Source organism: Pelecanus crispus, chromosome 1 (genome assembly GCF_030463565.1).
Source record: "Pelecanus crispus isolate bPelCri1 chromosome 1, bPelCri1.pri, whole genome shotgun sequence".
NCBI classification, from domain to species: Eukaryota; Metazoa; Chordata; class Aves; order Pelecaniformes; family Pelecanidae; genus Pelecanus; species Pelecanus crispus.
The window spans coordinates 104781961-104801272 of record NC_134643.1 but is presented as its reverse complement, the minus strand read 5'-3'; the positions used below and the strand labels follow the sequence as shown (position 1 = coordinate 104801272).

The 19312-nt window shown below is 40.4% G+C and overlaps 1 protein-coding gene across 1 annotated transcript in view; it reads right to left on the bottom strand.

The window, feature by feature from the left end:
- The window catches only part of EPHA3 (EPH receptor A3), a 212877-nt gene that overhangs the window by 52630 nt on the left and 140935 nt on the right, over nt 1–19312 (bottom strand). Inside the window, exon 5 of the mRNA XM_075714456.1 lies at nt 3870–3994. Within this exon, the coding sequence (XP_075570571.1) occupies nt 3870–3994 (125 nt within the window). The remainder of the gene's footprint in view (nt 1–3869; nt 3995–19312) is intronic.

Here is a 19312-nt window from a genome sequence, read left to right as displayed (position 1 = left end):
CCACTACTGTTAGTGTCTCATTTGCAAATGACATTTTATAATTTTAAACTATGTTTTATAAAAGACATATTTTGGATACGTTTCACATTTATAGTGGCAGTAATAGCCAGAGTGAATGGTATGTCCTTTTTCAGATAAGCACAGTTAAGTGTTTATATTATAGGAGGAAGAACATTTTCTCCATCGGCTGCATGTACACTTGAGAGGCCAAAACCAGACTACACATCTTATGTGTATGGAGGGCCGGGCAGGCGGTGGGGTGCTCACCTGACATGGCCACGGGGTCCCACTGCGGTGCTGCGGGGCTGGGCCAGCATTTTGGAACCCACAGTCCTGATAGTGCTTCCCCGTATTGCTAGGCGTGAACTGTTTGTCGATACGGGTTCCTACAAACCCCGTGGAATATATGTGCCCTACCTACCCAAAAAGCCAGAATAATAAGGGTTTAAAAGTAACTAAGTGCATTCGCATAGAATTTACTTTTTCAGCCTCAGAAAGAGCACCAACTAGGTATCATGATTGATTTGTTGGCTTTAACCAGTCTACCGAGCACACAATTTCAATGATGGCAAAGGCAAATCTACTTTAGTACTGTGAGACTGCAATTAAATTTCACTCATTGTTTGCAGCAGACCTCACCTTAATAAAGTGTGGGGGATTTAGTTATCATAATTGTAAGCCACTTATTTAAATGAAGCAATTAATAGTTTATGTGTGGTATTTAGGTGATGGCTTTTTTCGTATCTTTGCACGACAAGATACTCCTTCCAGAGAACATAATTATGTGAGCAAGGACAAGGAGGAAACAAAGTATCTGCTTGTGTAAGAAAAAAACCCGTGACTTTTGTTATACGTGCACTTTGACAGATGCGACACTTAAAATCCAGCACAGCATTATTAAGATTTTCCACACGCTTTTTACCAATAAGGCATTAGAAAAAGTATAGGATATCGTAATTTGGATACATGACATTCTATTTTCATTCCAAACCTATTCTAACGTCCTGAATTATCAGTAACATGCAGTTGCCAATAAATGCCATGTATTCTTTGAAATTTAAGAACAACTTAAGAAAGTAAAAAAAAAAAAAACAAACCCAAACCCCACAACCAAAATATTTGCATGGACAAGGTGCATGACAGAATTGGGCTGACCTGTATTGCTCTATTAATGCTGTATTTATTAATTTCTAAGAGATTACAAAAGGTATGGCAAGTAAAAACAAGCAGGAGGGAAAAGAATGCCTCAACATAAATCATGTACCAGCAATCACGTACGACTTGTCAGGAGAAATACCCAGATTGCTAACTGTGAGGGGTTTATTTCCTAGCAGCTGCCACTTAACAGCAGTGGGTTTTTGATGAGCGCAACCAAGATGATTTCTGAAGCAGAAAATCAAACGGACTGGACCAGTTTAAAAAGAAAGCTCTCTTTTCAAAAGAGGAGGGGAGGGGGGCTGCTTAGAGATCTCAGGCTGAAAAGCAGCATCTTCCAAAGGTGTTTGGAGAAGAAATGAAGAGTAACAGTCCAGCATGGGCTGCTCTGACCTCAGGTAAGTTTAACATGTACAGAGTAGTAGTTTTCAACCTTTTTCAATTTGCAGACCTAAAAAGGGTAATGGATTAAAGCCTCCTGACGATAGATTTGCTTTTCTTGGTTACCTTTCATAAACCCCGAGGAACAGGCTTCTGACTCCCCAAGGGGCTGCAGACCACACATTAAAAACACTGGTGTCAGAAGGTTGTTTTTTAAAAAACCCTTTGCTCTAAGTGGTCTGGCTCCTATCGTCAAGCAGTTGGCTCTTTGCTTTAAGAAAGCTGTCTGGTGCATATGAACTCTTGATCACAGACTTCAAAGGGAAGAAACACATGTGCAAGATCAGCCTCATAAGACTGGTTGTCTTACGAAGCTGTCTTATGACAACCAGTTGCTCTGTAAGACTGGATATACTCGGTGGGAATAGCGGCCGCGTGCTCAGTCTGTGCGTACAGCAGCACTGAAAGATGACAATTTTCTTGAATAAAGCAAGCCAATTTCCGTGTAGAACGATGACCAAAACACCTCAAAAAAACCCAGATACACAAATAAAACTTCTCGGTCGTTCAATTGCAATGAACTAAATGTACACGGGGGAAAAATTCTCTCCCTTTGAGGCAACTAAAACCAGAGAGATCACCCTAACGCCACAATGTGCAAGACACCCGTGCGTTACGTCCAGCAGCCCACGGTACTCATGCAGCGCCGCCCAGGCAAGGACTTCCACTTGGAGACGGGAGGTGGGGCCGAAACGGGGCTGCTGCAGCTCTTGGAAAACAAAGGTACGGCCAACGGCAGCAAGAGCAGCCAGGTTGGTCTCAAATGAAGCACAAGTTAATTATGCAGATAAATAACCTGGCTTGTGCAAAACAGGCTGAAGTTCTGGAATCTTTTAGGCACAGGCTCTTTGTGAGGTAAACAGCTCTTCCAAGCCTTACTAAAAGGCAGTATCTATTTTCTTTTTTTTAAAAAATTGGAAACAAGAGAGCCTAAATATTTCCTGTCTCCCTTCAGTGCTGAGGATGTACAAATAAAGACAATCTGATGCATGAGCCCATTCTCTTTTAGTTCTCAAGCCCAGGATCCAGACTTGATCCTGTCCCCATTGAAATAACAGAAAAAAACCACAAAGTGAAAATCTATAGGCTACTGCTCTATAAGGTGAGACTGAACTGAAATGTTCAGGAAGCTTTCTTTTTCCCCTTTTATCAGTAGTACTACATATGTTCATATTTTTACCGAGGTCTTTGAAGGTTCAAGTGCTCACAAAAAAAAACCCTACCCAAAATCAGATGACATATTGATTTGGGAGAAATCTTTTCAGAATATGGCCTTCCGATGCCCATTCTTCGGCTGGAGATCAGGCGTGGACCATCAATACCACACAGTTCCACTGGTAAGCTCCATGAGAAAACTTTCTAAAGATTAACTGAATACCCATGGAGTCTTTTTAACAGCCGTTTCTAAGTGGATATCGGTACCACATCTTTCCTGGTATGCATGAAATATAAGCCTGATTCCTAGATATGAACAGCATTAGTAAATGCTAAATTAAATCATTATTTCTGACACTTTTTCAAAGTTTGTCAACTTCAATAGCAACATATTCCATCAAAAGGTCTCTCTGACCAGTACAAAAATGGTTAATACTGCTCTTCGCAATCTTCACACCAATTTATGGTCTTTTCAATTCTACCAGTAAGATGTACCAAAAAACCCCATTCTGTTATAAAGATTTATTTTTTCCTAAATACAGATCTATATATGATTTAGAAATCAACAGCTGTAAATACAAAAAAAGTCAATATGAAGCAGAACCTATTTAATGGCAGATTTTCTTTGATTTGTAGTTATTTACATGAAATTTATGAAGAATTCATTTATTCATGAAAAGTGGGAACTTCTGTAGCACAAACCAGTCACTAAAAGGATTGTGCATCTTTTCCAAATCATTTTTGTTTAAAAGATGCTCACGCCACAGGGAAACACCAACACATGGATGCTGACAAATAAATGTATGAATACTGACAGCATAACAGAACTGAGTAAGTAAACTGTACTCAAGGAAAAAAAAAAAAAAGTATTACAGCTTGTCTGCATTACTTTCTGTATTTGTTCTGATGTGTTTGGGGAAACTTGGTAGAAAACACAACTTAACAATTTCACTTCATATTTTCATGATGTTCTCCTTACCAAAAATTGAACCGTTTCAACGCTTGGTGTCATTGAGGCAGACAGTGAGTGAACTCTGAATACTCAACATAGGTGAGATGCAATAATTTCATTACAGTATTACCAGCACAAAAACCTGCCCTTCAATCTTTCTCCCCACCTTTTCATAGTATTTGACCTCGTAGTCCAAGATGATCCCGTTCGGGTGTTCGGGTTCTTGCCAAGAGAGAGACACGCTGTTCCTGGATGTCCTGTCTTTCCTTATGACTGTGATGGGGGACGGAGCTGTAAAGGGGACGGGGGGAGGAGGGAAGAGAGAGAAACAAACTGACTTTATCTCAGCTCCAATCCTTGGCGAAGAGCACTGTTTCCATTTAAAAGACTCATAAGCATAGGTCTGGACTTGTATCAACATTCAGCAGCTGGATTATAGTCCTAGAACACATGCCTTAAAGCATACTGGCCTCAAGGAAAATGAACTGAGACTTTCTGTTAGACTGGCGGACCAGTGGCAAGACAGCAGATGGTTTCGATCTGCTACTACAGTGTAAGCAATGAAATAGATTTGATATAGTAAAATAGAGAACAAAATAACAGTACTACCTATTTGTTATAACGCTGAAGTATTATCATTACCAGACTCTGCAGAACTCTGATAACATTTTCATATGCAAGTGTAAAATGGTGCTGGGATGCATTACGTACAAGGAGCTCCTGGTATCCACGGCTAGTAATAACCATCAGCATACTGCAGAATACAGCCTCTTCTATAACATTATTTGGTAAGCTCTCCAGATACAAATTGCTCCCATATACAATTCTCCTTTACCACTTTTCTTTGAAAATGAAATTTGAAGAAAAAAACCTAAACTGCAAAATAACCTCATTTCTGATCTGTATTAATCAGTTAGGCATGAGAATTGATTGCAAGCCACAGACACACCCACCACCCAAAACTTGGAAGTACTATCAACGTTGGGGGGGGAGGGGGAAGGGAATCACAATTACCGAAGATTCTCCAACACCAGTTCAGCTTTAGACCACCCAGCTCTACGCGTTGTTCCAAGACCAGGCCTAGGTTTCCTGGACTCACTGAAAGCTATGCAATTTTTAAAATTATTTTTTCTGTTTCTTTTGGGTTGGTTTCCCACTCCAAATGCTTCTCTTCCATGGCTTTGGCCAAAATTCATCAGATGATAGCTTACAGATCACACATTAAAGGTTGTAACTGTCATTTTTTAAAAAATCTTTTACCAATAAACAGCCTTTTATCTTAACATGTAAAACAAATGTGTTTAGAAGTTCAACATTGTGCTATCCTTATAAAAAGGCTCTAGCTGATTTAAACAATTTAATTTCAGCTGAATCCTATGAAGCTTTTACTGTTCATATAAAACTAGTTGTACTTTACAGGCATTACACATTTTCATACATTAGCCTGTGCCCTTTCTGTTTGGGTTTTCATTCCTGCAAGAGATCTTTCAAAAGCCAGGAAAAAAAGAAGTTTTAATTAAAATAAACTTTGGAAAATTCATTCTGTGTTTGATTTTGCTAAACTTCCATCAAAACATACCTTCTAGTCTTGAGTCAATCTAAATGTTGACATCCTCCTTTAATTGAGTAGAGCATCTAGAAAGCACCCGCAAAAGCACATATATACATACGCACACTTCCACATTCATTCTGGGTTGAAACACAGCCTCTGAGCAGCATTTTCACATGTCATGTGGTTCACAATAGCTTTCTGAGAAAATTAAAAGTTGCAAAAATCCTTTTTTTTTTTTTTTTCTTTTTTCCCTAGCAGGAAGACTTTATCCTGAATTTAAATTACTGAAAGCAGATTTTTGAAGGTTTTTTTTGGTTTTGTTTTGTTTTGTTTTTTTAAAGTAGAATGGGAAAGAGTCTCTGTCTATTTTACTCAGACTCACCAGATCTATGCTTGCTGAAGAGCTGAAAAGCATTAGGGCAAGGCATACAGGACTGGTTTGTAACAAACATCCTTCAGTAATTCCACTTGAATGCCACTCAGGCACAAACCAGTGCTAGAGCCAAAACACAAAATGGTTAGCTGGCTGGACTGCTCTACCATAGCCAGCTCTACGTTAACTCATATACCCATGCTTGCTGCTTTTATGCTCTTGTAAGTCATTTTTATGTCTTCTTTTTAAGTCAAGCTATTCATCTTTTTTTGTATGTGAATAGATTGCCAAGCCCAGTACCCCAGCTGGTAACACTTCCCATTAAGGTAACATTAATACAGATTTTATGAATAATTAATATATGATCAACAGAAATGGCTTTTCCCCTAATAAATTATGGTAATTTGTGCTCTAACACATTCTCAGGGCAGGCTGAAATAATCTTATACGCTCCAGTACAGATGTGCTTTAAAAAAAGCTTTCTTCTAACACAGTATTCATTATTTTGAGCTCATTTACACACATCTCTGCAGATGCTACCAGTAACTTATCTCACACAGCAGTTTATTAGAAAAGCGTCTGCTTGAGGTTATCAATAACTTTATAAAACATTCATATACCTCTTCTAATCCCTAGGGTTCCCAAAGCTGCTTAGAAATTATACATACAGGGTGTCTGGAAGAGACAGCATCCCACCGCATGGGCAAATGGAGGGGAGATGGATAATCCCAGGGAACACACAGTTTCAGGCACCTTTAATCCCCCCCCCGCCCAGAACAGATCTGAGTTTTGCAACACAGACCTGCATGCCAGGCCACTCCAACAGCTACTGAACCTCTGAGCTATGGAAATTATGTATTCCAGATCTGTTTAAATCACCATCTTACCTTAACTATGTGAATTACAAAAGTTACCTAGTTTTAAGGTATTAATCTTCAGCACATAAAGGAACAGTGTCTTCAGATATTTCGGCGGTCAACTATTTCTAGAGGATAAACCAAATTATTTGTGTTCAGAGGCGAAAATATGTATTTGTAATTTAATTTTAATTTTTAATCTTGTATTTTTTTATCATCTTGTTAAACTATCTTGTATATCATCTGAGCATTTTAATTGCGAAGCGCACAGGGTGTTAAAAATAAAGACTCCATGTGTGGGTACACACTTCATAATTTTCCTGCTGTTCCCATCAGCTCCGTGTGTTCACATTGGACTTTACAAGCAATAGCTGACTTTGATCCCCCTCTACGTTTCTGTTGACAAAACAGAGGCCCGGAGAGGACAGCCCTCACAAGAACCTCTTCCAGCAGATCCTCTCCTGGTACTATGTCAGGCTTACAGCTCTTCGAAGCACAGGTGAAACCGAACTGCGCTGCTCCTGGGATGATTTCAGCACCGGGACCCTTCTTCTGCAAAAAGCGGAGCAGAGGGGGGCAAAGATAAATCTTGGAGCGAGCATCCCCGATAGCCAGCCTTGCAGACTCCCCGCGGATGGGGGCAGAGAGAGGAGGCGGGATCCTGTGCCTGGGGGGGCTGCCGTCCCGCACAGCCCCTCACAGCTGCAGCAGCAACCTGGCTTTCCCCAAACCAGACTCCGCCGTATGCTGAGAGACAGAGGCGGCCTGGCTCTTCTGCTGTGCCTGCTGCCCTGCACAACTGATATCTTTCTCTCTTTTTACTAAATTGTTTCTTTGCCTACATCCAGAACTGACTCCTCTACTAACACAGGCGATCGACTGACGAACATGCACTTTGATTTGACCAAGATGAGATAAAATGGTTTGACCAAGATGAGATAAAGTGAAAAAATTACCAGCACAGCACATGGCATAACTTTTCTTTGCTGGTCTGCAAGAAGCTGGACTGTTAAATTTTTAAATCTTAATGCAATCTTTTTTGGTTCTCTGCTATACCTGTTAGATAGGTATGTTTGAAAAGTGGTAGAAGTCCTTGAACCCCAGTTTAAGAAAACATCTTGTTCAGATGACTTCTAAGTTTATGCTTAAATCTACTGCAATCAATGGATTTAAGATACGGTAAGAGTGAAGGTAACCTGCAAGTATGCACTGTCCTGCACAGAGACACTCATATGACAACAGAGGTGCCTTCCTGACCTACGGCCCCAGCTCAGGGCTGGTGTGCAGGTGGGAGGAATAACTTGACAATTGGACCATGGAATTAATTTCTTTTTGTATGCATCCCTAGAATACCATGCGATAAATCAAAACTTATAAACTGTGTTCTACATACTGTCCAAGCGGAAGTCAGCCTCAATTTCCATTTTGTAACACAACTAATCCTGTTAAAGGAAGTTAACTTTATAAACCACTGAACAATGAAGGCATCACCATGAGCAGCAGTGCATAGAGTCTTTAGCCTTCTGTACGAGGAAGAGAGAAGCAAGAGCTTCCCGTTTCCTGAAAACCATTAAATAACTACAATAGGATGAGACTGATTTCAAATTCAGGCTACAAAAAGGAAGAGAAGAACTTCATATTTACAATAGCCAGTTTTCATTGCAGTTCCAGGATTTTCCTTTCTTAAATGAAAAGACAATTAGACTGTGCAACAACAGAATGTTAAAACAAATATTTAAAATGTCTGCAGCTCTCACTGACAAAACCACTTTTGTACTATGGGTTAGCAAATAATGACACATTACGAAGCTTTTTAGGATAAACTGAAGTTTTTAAAATTATATTAAAGCATCAAGAGCAATACAAAGTTGGTTAAATTAATTTGTTATTTAGAAAACATATATTTCAAGGTAAAACTTAAGCAGAGTACTTCTTTAGACTAAGTTGAATAAACACTGTTTCAGTGATTTTTTGGATAAATCCTGTGGCTCATATACCTCTATATAGTTACATTTTTATTGGTGTTTTGATTAATGTATTAGTACTCAACTTCTTCACTGAGTAAGACTTGGGGTTTTTTATAATTAACTTTAGGCTTGTGTGGCCATGCATTAAGAGGTTTGGTCTCAATAGTCACATGCAATGCATATAGAGGCATTTTTATGCATCAGATGGTTACTATTTGCCTGGCACTACAATCTAACTGGTTTATGACTAGTTTAAGCAGTTAATATGAACATTCAAAACTCCCTAGAGTTACAAAGGGAAATGTACTTTGAGCGCTCAATGTTGTTAGGTAGCATTTGTGACAACTGGGAATGTGGATGTTGAAAAGGTAACAAACGCAATGATCCAGGGAGCTTAGACTCACAAGTGTAAAAACCTCCTCACTCATGACTATTAAAGGTGCAAGCAAATAACACGAAGGATCTAGCAGAGACGACGATAAAACTCTGCTCAAATTGATTTCCCAGTGAAGCTGACCCCAACAGATCATTTGTTTTCCTCCAGTTTAATAGCAGCTGTATATAAATCTCCTTATTGACTTTTTCCTCGGTTATTGTTTTCATATGTGACTGGTTTACAGATGTATATATATACTGGAAGAAAATTCCCTGTCCTGTGACAGAGAGAACTCAGTATTAACTTTGGGAAGCCATGTGTGTACAACTGCTGAAACATTTAGAGTCCTGTTGTTTCTTGCTTAGGTCTCTAGATCATAAATGAAATTTTAGGGAAGGATTTCATTCTAAAACGACCATGGCCTGCTCACTTCCAGCTTTTGCTTGCAACCAGCTATCAGCATCAGAGAGTAAAATATTCCAAGCTAAGCTGAAAGATGGTGATCAAGAACATACCTGAGCCAGCAGAACTGACTGTATTACCCAAACTGCAACTTCTTCTGCACTGCTGAGTAAACGGAACACGTGTTCCTTTTTCTTTCTTTAGAAAATTGATGATTTTATTATCTAATCATAATACTGTCATCTGATATAATGCATAAATTCTCTTTAATGTCTATGATGCCCCTAGGAGGTATTGTGGAACAAGAGCAGTAAATAGAGATCATAATCTGAAAATTCAATCTGCAGACTCTGACAGTAGGATCCACTTGGACCCACCCCCAAATCGGTAAGTCTTAGAGGACCAGTGTCCAAACCAAAAAACTATCATGCAAGCCCAAGTGGAAATAGCAACGTTTGAACAAACTGATCTCTCACTTAGAGGCAGTTTCTCCAGAAAACTGGAGTCACATCTGCAGAGTCAGGATACACGAGAGAACTTACGCCGGTGCAAGCACTAGGCGCTCACGTATGGCTCGGTCTGGCACTGCCAATAATGCCGCACGTGCACGTTTCACTCACGCAACAACAACTCAACACCTGGGTTTTTGTGAACCAGCCTTTCTATCTTTATGTTTATCCAACCATTCCACTACCAACCAGCAGTCAATTTGTGACAGAGTCATAAGTAATAACTCGCAAATCAGCATAATGACGTCACATCTCTGTGGGATGATCACATTACGTCTGTATGAATTGCTACACTTGTCCTTGGATCCTTTACATCTCCAGCATCTAGTCTGTGGATTAACGTCTAAGGCGTTTATTATAGAAGCCTGCTCCCAGAAAGCACACTTGCGCTATTTCAAACCTTCTCTGCATTGCTATTTGTTTTCTCCATCAAGCGCAGCTAACGGCACTGCCTCCCTCTACGCGGCTGCGCTGAAGCAAGGCCGATCCCACAGGCACATTCCAAGAAGGCTGTCAGCCCTGGGTCCCCAGGTGCCTCCCAGGAGGCAGGAGGAGGAGGAAACAGTTACACTTTAACAACACTTTGGAAACCTGCTAAACCCTACATGCTCCTCTTCCAGGTACAATTAGCCACCTCTTCAACGCGTGTGCAGACACAGTCCTTTGCCCTTTAATCTCCAGGACACGCAGTTAAACTGGCACAGTCCTCGTGTTTGCGTTCCTGCACCTTTTCGTTGAGCTGAAGCAGGCTCGATATATTTTTACGACTTGGGCTGTAAAACGTCACCTGACTCTGTAACATCATTAGGCGACTGTCAGCCAGAACACAACATACCTTCCCTGTCGCCAGGGACCAGGCATCGGGGAGTCCAGCCGTCCCAGCAGCAAGAGACCCATGTCAGCACACGGGCAGGACCCTCACATTGGATTCAGGCTGGATCCTACTAGGATGCAACCATAAGGAAGTGGGTGAAAAGGTTCCCAGTTTCTGGCAGAGGGCTATCCAGGTGTGGGTATTTGCACATATCAAAATGCGGAAGGAAAGAAATAGGACAAAACTTTACGGACAAATAGAAGCAGACTAACTTTGGATGAAACAAAGCTGTGTACGTTTCTCCCAGAAACAGGACAAATTTTAAAGACTGATTCGTTCATGGCTATTTTAATGGATGACTGCCTGCTTTCTGGCAGAAGTACCCAAATGTATCTGGAAGCTGGTGGACTCCAGTCTGTGGTTATAGACTCCAGAGTGGCTGCAGGCATTGCACAGGTGCTGTGAAGGAAAGGCAGCAGGGAACTGGAAAGTGGAAAACAAGCGGCTTCAGCAGGAATCACACTAAAAGGCAGCTGCTTGATTTCGCTCTCAAGTGCGGAGAAAGGCAACTGTTCTGGGCAGCAGCTGTCTCTGGACAAGTGATTATCAGCGATCATTTCTCACTCTAACAAATAAATTCTAAATTAAAAGCAAACTTCATTAAGTGTTGCACATTCATGTTCTCATTTCTCCCTCTTTTTATTAAAAGAGATAGCAAATGGCTTCCACAGCGCAAACAAAATGTTAGACTTGCTCATATGTTTAACATGTGTGTAGTAAATCATGGAAATGCCATGTCCATTTGGGAAGTATCAGGCTGCACAAGGCACTCGCTTCAGAAACTGAAAATTATGGTGCCATGGCATTCACAGCTGCTATTTCAGAGAGGAGACAAATGCCATATATGCTTTCATAAGGATTCAGCCCAAAGGTACTCATAACACAAATGTTATTCTTTCTGTTCTCTGTTTGAGATGGTGATGATGGAAGCTTTGCAATACTTCATATTTTTCACCGAATGTGTTTAAGACCATATCAGTTTAAAATAAACAGTTTTGCTTTGCCTTCTCTACCCCATTGTTACATTACTTTATGGGATGTTAGAGCCTCAGGCTTCCTGGTGTGAAGTTTTCAGAAAGAAGAATTTATTCACCGTGCCCATAACATCAGCGGTCAGGTGCTGAGTAGGCTTTCCCTTTCTGTTAAAGTTTAGTTATTTCCTCAACCAGAGAAATCCCGTTCACAATTTAAGAAGTATGCTTAAGAACCATCTCTAGAAATGCCAGTATCCAAAACTGGAGAAGACAATTGCACTCAGATAAGTAATTTATGATATCAAGTATTTCTCTCCTTTTAAGTGATCACAAAGAGCTCCTGAACCGGTCTGTCAGTAAGTTCCATCAGAGTCTTTTCAACCTGGTCAAAACCCACTATGAATGGAAACAATATTTCTCAAACTTCTTGCCCTGTCATTCTTTGGTAGTTTCACAGACAGCTTTGGACTAATTGCTTTTGTAAAGGTTAACCAGGACAGGAGAATCTCTGATGGAAAAGACTTGAAAGATGACCACACCTCCTTTCACTTTCTTTTGGATTTTGGGATGATGTAACCTTTATTTTTGTTTGGTTTTAAACATTTTCTTTATATATAGAAGCATGGTTTACTAGAAGGAATGCTGGAAAGAAAGCTCTTTCATACATATGCTGCTGTAGAATTAAACACTGAAAGAAAAGTAAAAAGAAACAAAGAAATCTAACTTCCTTGAGGGATTTCTGATGTCAAGCTTACAAATTCTGAGGATGTTCACTTTGCAACCCTAGGAAGTTGGCACTAGTGAGCGGCAGGAAAGTCTTTAATTTTCAGAACAAGGTCTGCTGGCTTCAGAGGGTAGCTGTCTTGATGAGCAGGATGACACATCCTCAGGCTCAAATCAGCTTACATAGTTGGTGTGAGGAAAAACCAAAGTGCATGTATGTGAAGACTCTAACATGCAGGGATGCATAACCTTGAAACTACAATTTGGTTTTATATTAAAATGCTTTTTAAAAATAATTATAGCATTAATAATTCCCATTGACAGGAATAGTCCCCAAGCCCAAGAAACAAGTAACATTTTTTTCCCAGCTGTCCCCAGCCTGCAAATTGTCTAGATGAAATAGCTTCAAGAAGCAAGGGAAGTTGATAGTTTTGTTTACAATGACGAGGAACACAGCCCATTTCCCTCAATGATTACCGAGAATGCTAGCACAGATAAGGGAGACCAAGCCAGAAGTCGAAGGAGTATTATTTAACTGAATGCTAAGCATGCTGTTTACCTACATTTCTTTTTTTTCACTATTTTACCAAAACAAGATCTTAAATGAGAATCCACACATAGTCGCATGTTAAAGACTGTAACAGAAGCAAGTAGAGAAAACCATTATCCACTGATTGCTGAATACAATTTCACCATGACCTCTGGAAAAGGTAGCTAAAAGCACTGTAAGTGAAAAACATTACCTGAGCCACAAACTTCACCTGCAAACTTTCTCTAAGGTCACGAGTGTTCACATGAGGACTGTGTGCGCACAGGAGAGAGCAATGTACGTCACAGACTTTGAAGCCCCGGCAGAGCTTCCTTGACGTTCAGGGGAAAAGGGATCAAAGGCTTTGCAGGAAGAACATCTCTAGCTAATAGCAGGCTATGCATGGAGTGACAGTGTTAAAACACTTCCCGTTTATATCCCTAAAGGAGGAGTTTTATTGAGTTAAAATGATCCTTGAATAGCCTCTGGGCTGAACTGTAAAACACATTTGAAAAGCATAAAATCTTTATTTATGCCAGGAATGTTTGAAACTCAAAAGAGAAATGTCATTCAAAAAAACCAAGCATGTCCTAGGTATTCGGTACGTAATGGGGCACAGCTGTAATAACAGTCGGTGAACCAGAGGCTCCCTACATCATGTCATTAGCTCACTTTTAATAAGTCTATCTTCTTGTCCTTTTTATAAGGACCATAGGGAAAGAAAGAAATATATCATGCACCAAACATCTGTGGCTTTCTCAAATTGTCTCTCTTAGAAGACAGATCTACTTAAGGGACCTGTCTTGGGATATAGATTGTAAAGTGCACACAACCCTTTCTAAATATGGATTTTATTTAAACAGGGAGCATCACACATCATTTGCAAGTTCCTGAAGACAGTGCAGTCTAGCTTAACAGAATAAAGGCTGAACATATAAATAGCATCACAGTTTCTGCAAGTAATCAAAGCCATATATTGAAATAAAGCTTGGTGCTCAACTTGGTGCTGAATTTATTCCCTTGAAGCCACAGATTTCAGGCAAATAAAATTCTAGTTCTGAGGAGGTTTTAACAACTTTTCCTGGGAGCCAAGTAAGTCTTTGCTTACAACAGCACTGAAAAATCTACTGATTCTTTCTCTGCTTTAAATGTTTATCCCCTCAAGCTGAAACTAAAGGATGGCTTGAAATTTTCAATCTGCAAATGACACATGTAGATCAAGACATTACAAACCATCTACGTCTACCCTTTAAGACTCTCCTCCCAATGATCCTAATTTCTGTACCTAGTGGTCAGTTTTATTCTCAAGTTTTTTTGAAGAATTTTCATCCTGGCCCCTTGCAAAAACTCTGCAGTGCCTTACCGGTTACCTTCTTCTTAAATGAACTTATCCCTTCTGTGTTTCAAAACTGCTAGATTTGACAGCTAATATATTTAAGACACAGAAAGAGGAGTAAAAATACATTTGATTCAATACATGGAACAGACTGGGCTGTGTGTTGAAACCTGAAGAAAATATCTGGTTGATGTGTTTCTACCACACAGTTATTCATTAATCCAGAAAAAAATGAGAGAGAAAAATGGATTCCTGAGTCAACTTCCAGATCTGATACTGCCACGCAGAAGTGCACAGCTGCGATTGCAGTCATCTGTTTTCTTACACCTTTTCATGCATAGGTGAAGTGATTAAGCATGACAATTAAACAGGCTACATGAATTGTTCTGCTTTGTGGGTTTCAGAAATACAAAAAACAAAAGGAGGAGACTCCTGATAATCAGACTACTGCTCTTCTAGGGAAGCCTGAGATGATATATGGTATATCTGGGGTTTTGTTATTCGTTATACTACAGCTGTGCGTAGATGCCTCCATTTGGATCCAGGGGTGGTTATTCTCTTTAAGCTTCCCATATGAAAAGAGCCATACAGAGAAAGGAATCAACATTTTGTAAGTGCACAACTGAATTGTGGGGGGACCAAAACTCAGCTTTAGGCACTTAATCGAGGAGCATAATCACTTTCTATAGTTACTAGGAAAAGACTGTCATCTCTAGGTAGAATTTAGCCCACAAAAAGCCTCCTGTGTTTCTTTTGCATTTCTTTCTAAAGCAGGTAAGTGGAACTTCCCATTTATACTGGGTTTTTTTTTTTTTTTCTTTTGGGGCGGGGGGGATGTGCGTGTGTGTGTTTGCAGCTATCTGAATCCTATATGGATTGTGTGGAAGAGCTGGGTTGAACTGAGGGCAGAGTTTGAGGGAGTCTCTTGTTACAACATGTCCCCTTTGCTCCTCTCCTGATGCCAGGATATGTGACAGCAAAAAACTCTTTGGAATCGATTTAGTACTGACACTGGCTTATTGTAGCTGAACTCAGTTGCTACCACCATTTGCAGCTGCACTGTTGAGAACTCGGTTTACAAGGCCTTAAGTCCTTAAGAACTGATCAAACATAAAACTACATTAAAGCTGTTACACTGTGCTTTTAGTGATTAAAAGAAAACAGTCCATTTTATTAGCAAGCAGGCATGCAGTAAAGACCTGAGGTATAAAAAAAAATATACCCATGGGCATCAGCATGGGTATATTTGGAAAATACAGAAGAATTAATTATTTTCACTGAACTTTGTTGCTAATAATTATTTTGCTGGAACCCTGAACATTGAATCATATTGGAAATAATAGAAGGGGTAAGAGCTCAGGAAGAAACACATACAAAGTTGGGGTTTGGAGAGAAAATATTTAGTCTGACATGGAGTAGCTGCTCTATCTGGGAAAATGCTGTCGCAAGAAGAGGGTCAGGACTTAACCCCCTTGTTCCCATCTACCCTGTAACAGGGTTTTGATTTTGCTCATTCTCTTTGCTCTGCCCCTGTGGACCCTCTGGTCTAACCTGGACAACTGGATTTGCTACCCTACATGGTGATCCAGACCCATTTGAATACGGTACATAGAAATTAAAGACAAAACTGTAGACAAGCTCTCTTGGGGCAGCAGTTAATATTCTAGAGCTTACACAGTTCTTAACTAGGAAGCCCAAAGACATCTTCAAACATAAATTATCTGTCTCCATAGTAAAACTGTACTAGTGTAATGTAAACTTGTTTATAAACTAATTTGTTCAGATCAGTTCAAATCCCAAAATGGGCACTCTTCCTTTAAAGTGTCCCAATTAATTTAACATCAACAAGTAGGGAAAAGCTAATTCTTAGAGTAACACAAGTGTGACAATGCAGAGGTTTGCAGTAGTTTAACTGAAATGTTCACATGCAATTTAAAGCTGCTTCCCCCTGTAATCAGGCATCCTAATATTCACATGGGGAAAACTAGTTAGTGGAAAGTAGGTCTCAGTTTACTCATTGCTGACTCCAAGGGGGAGTACCATCGCTGTTTGCTGTAGGACTACAGCATACAATAATGCGGTACAATACACAGATTAATAAGACTGGATCCTGCAGGCTCTCTGATGAAAAAGCTTAGGAAGAAGGTGGTAACCCACAGGCAATTTAACTAAATCAAATCTCTCCCTTTAAAGCCATCTAGTCTTATGGAGGTATTCTGTAAAATAAGCCAATCCTACTGCAGTTTTCCATATTCATGTATGCATAAACTTTATGTGCTGTGACAAATGGTAAGAGTTTTGATGTTATCACTGCTAAATAAAAAGAAAAAAAAGATTCAACAATACTCCTGAATTTCTTTGATGCAGGGATATTGAGGTTTACAGCTCCTCTGCACCCATAGCCTTACTCTCTCTCCAACCTGAGTAAGTGTACGGGGAGTTTACTCCCCCAAATTTAATTGAGAAGGCCTTGCTACATGGATGAAAAGGCCAGAGTTAAAAGAGGACAGTAATTACTGAGAGAGAACTTACCTGGTCTCCTTCTAGTTGCCGCTATCCTCTTTGCACACAATCATCACACATGGACTGAGGTGGAAAGGGGCATCTGCAGATCACCCAGTCCGACCTCCTGCTTCCAGCAGGGTCAGCCAGAGCAGGTTGCTCAGGATCTTCATTAGTCAGGTTGTGAATACCTCCACAAAGGGAGATGCCACAATCTCTTTGGGCTACCAGTTCCAGCGCTCAATCACGCTTAGAGGAAAAAAGTTTTTTCCCTACGTTTAAACAGAATTTCTTGTATTTCAGTTTGTGACCATTGCCTCTTGTCCTGTCACTAAGCACCACTGAGGAGAGCTTCACTCTTTAGTGTCTTTAGTCTTCTTTAGACCCTCCCATCAGGCCTTTATATACATTGATAAGATCCACCTGAGCCTCCTCTACTCCAGGCTGGGCAGTCCCACCTCTCTCAGCCTCTCATATAACAGTTGTTCCTCTCCCTTAATCATCTGAGTGACCTGTCACTGGTCTTACCTCAGTATACCCATGTCTCTCTTGCACTGGGCGGGGGCAAAGCTGGACACACCACATGTGGCCTCACCAGTGCTGAGTAGAGGGGAAGCATCACCTCCCTTGACCTGCTGGTAGTGCTCTTCCTGCTGCAGCCCCAGATGCTCCACCAGGACCTCCAGGTCCTTTTCTGCAAAACTACTTTCCAGCCAGTCAGTCTCCAGCATGCACATGGGGTTGGTCCTCCCCGGGTGCAGGATGTACTCAGCTACGGAAATGCTAAAGACTGACATTGAAAATAGCATGCTGGAGGAAGCTCACCAGAATTACATTCCGGAAAGTTAGGAAAATACAAAGACTCCAAGCTTCTTCACAGTGCCAAAAACATGACTGTTGAGGAAATGTTCTGTATCAATTTTACACATCATCTTATTCCACTTTGGGACACAGACCTAGAATAAGAATTACTTACAAACTAATTCTAACACCATCTCTAGGCAAAACTAGAGCCTTTAAAGGTAATGACCAGTGAATGCTAGTAGTTTCTGACTTAGCTCTTAAGCAGTTAAATAAATTTTTATCATTAGGTATAGGCTTATATCCAATAGACTTATACAGATTGTACTTACACAGATACCACATTTATTTGTTAGATAGGAAGTGCAGCCCCCTTCAGGAATATAGCAAGTTTTGTTTGTTATTGCTCACTTTGGGACTTCCCCAAGTTTCAACAAGTTGAGGATGCTTTCGGTATTTGTTTTGTTTTACATGATAAATACAGCAAAGACTTATTTATTATTTATTAGACATGCCACTATCATATTGTTTGCATGAGTTTACAGTTGCTAGAACTAAGGAATACAAAGCTAAACAAAACTAAGCAAGCAGATATTAGATCAAACAGAAAGAATTCTTGTGTGGTGAACCTTCTCACCAGGTCTGCTGGGAGGAAAGGATGGGGACAGCACTGTGTGTGCTGGGATACCAGTGGGATGGCCAAGGCTTCCTAAGACCCACCTGATAGATCAGTATCTGCTAATGGCACAGATTTCTGCAAGTTCTGAAAGTTCTCCTTGCCTCCTCTACATTGCAAAGATCACTGCAGAGAATATGTCTATTTAAAGTGCTGTTAAGTCAATTAGGTCCTTGGTTAAAATATTAATCTTTTTGCTCAGCATTCCTGAGTTATACCTACAACCTGTATGACAGTGTGTGATACCGTAAACGCAGTGATAGGGCAGAAAAACTGTTACTTTTTCACACAGCACCTGCAAAACATATACAACTCATATGTCCCTGACCCAATGGCCGTGTTTCACACTGGAAAACCTCCTCCCTCATTTTTGTAAACTGAATACCCAGCAGCGTGACTGTGTTGCCCCGACCAAATCTTAGTCTTTCTTCAGTGAATTCCACATCCTATTTCCATTTGGAATCTCCTTGGGCTCCAGTGTGAATTTTCTGCTTGCTACAGACCAAAGGCAGTAGATGCAGAACCACCCTGACCTGGACTGGATGTCTTTTCTCTTTGGGTTACTTGTAAAGCTCCAAGGAATGGACAACTTCCTGGTCTTTATAGATAAATGCATTTAAAAAAAAGCCCATAAACTGTGCTCAGAAAACCCAGCAAACCTAGAATATCTGTGCCCAGACCCCTGATCACAGTAGCAACAAGCCAGGCAGCGTGGCACGGCCGTCAGCCTCTCTGCGTGGCACATTCACAATTAGCACGCCACCTCCAAGGGTACTGAATTCTGTATCCTCTGCCATAGCAGCCAGTGACCCTTTCTAAACAGGGCTGATTTGCTGTTATTAGGAGATAAGATCTGCGTGGTGCAACATATTGACATGAGGTGAGAGCTTTCTTAGGGCAGCAGCAGAATGCTTCAATATAATTCAGAGGAAGCTGTATCAGGTGGCAACTGAAGGCATGTATTACAGTGCAATCAAAGAGGATGATCAACAAACTAAATTAATTAGAAACGTGTGCCCTTTCTTTTACTTCCACGCCAAAGACAGAAACACTTACAGGAATTAGAAATATTGCAGCATCATACCTGTCTAGCCATATTTTGCAAGAGACCTTTCTTTTTTTTCCAGACATTAACCTTCATTAACCTTCGCTGGAAGG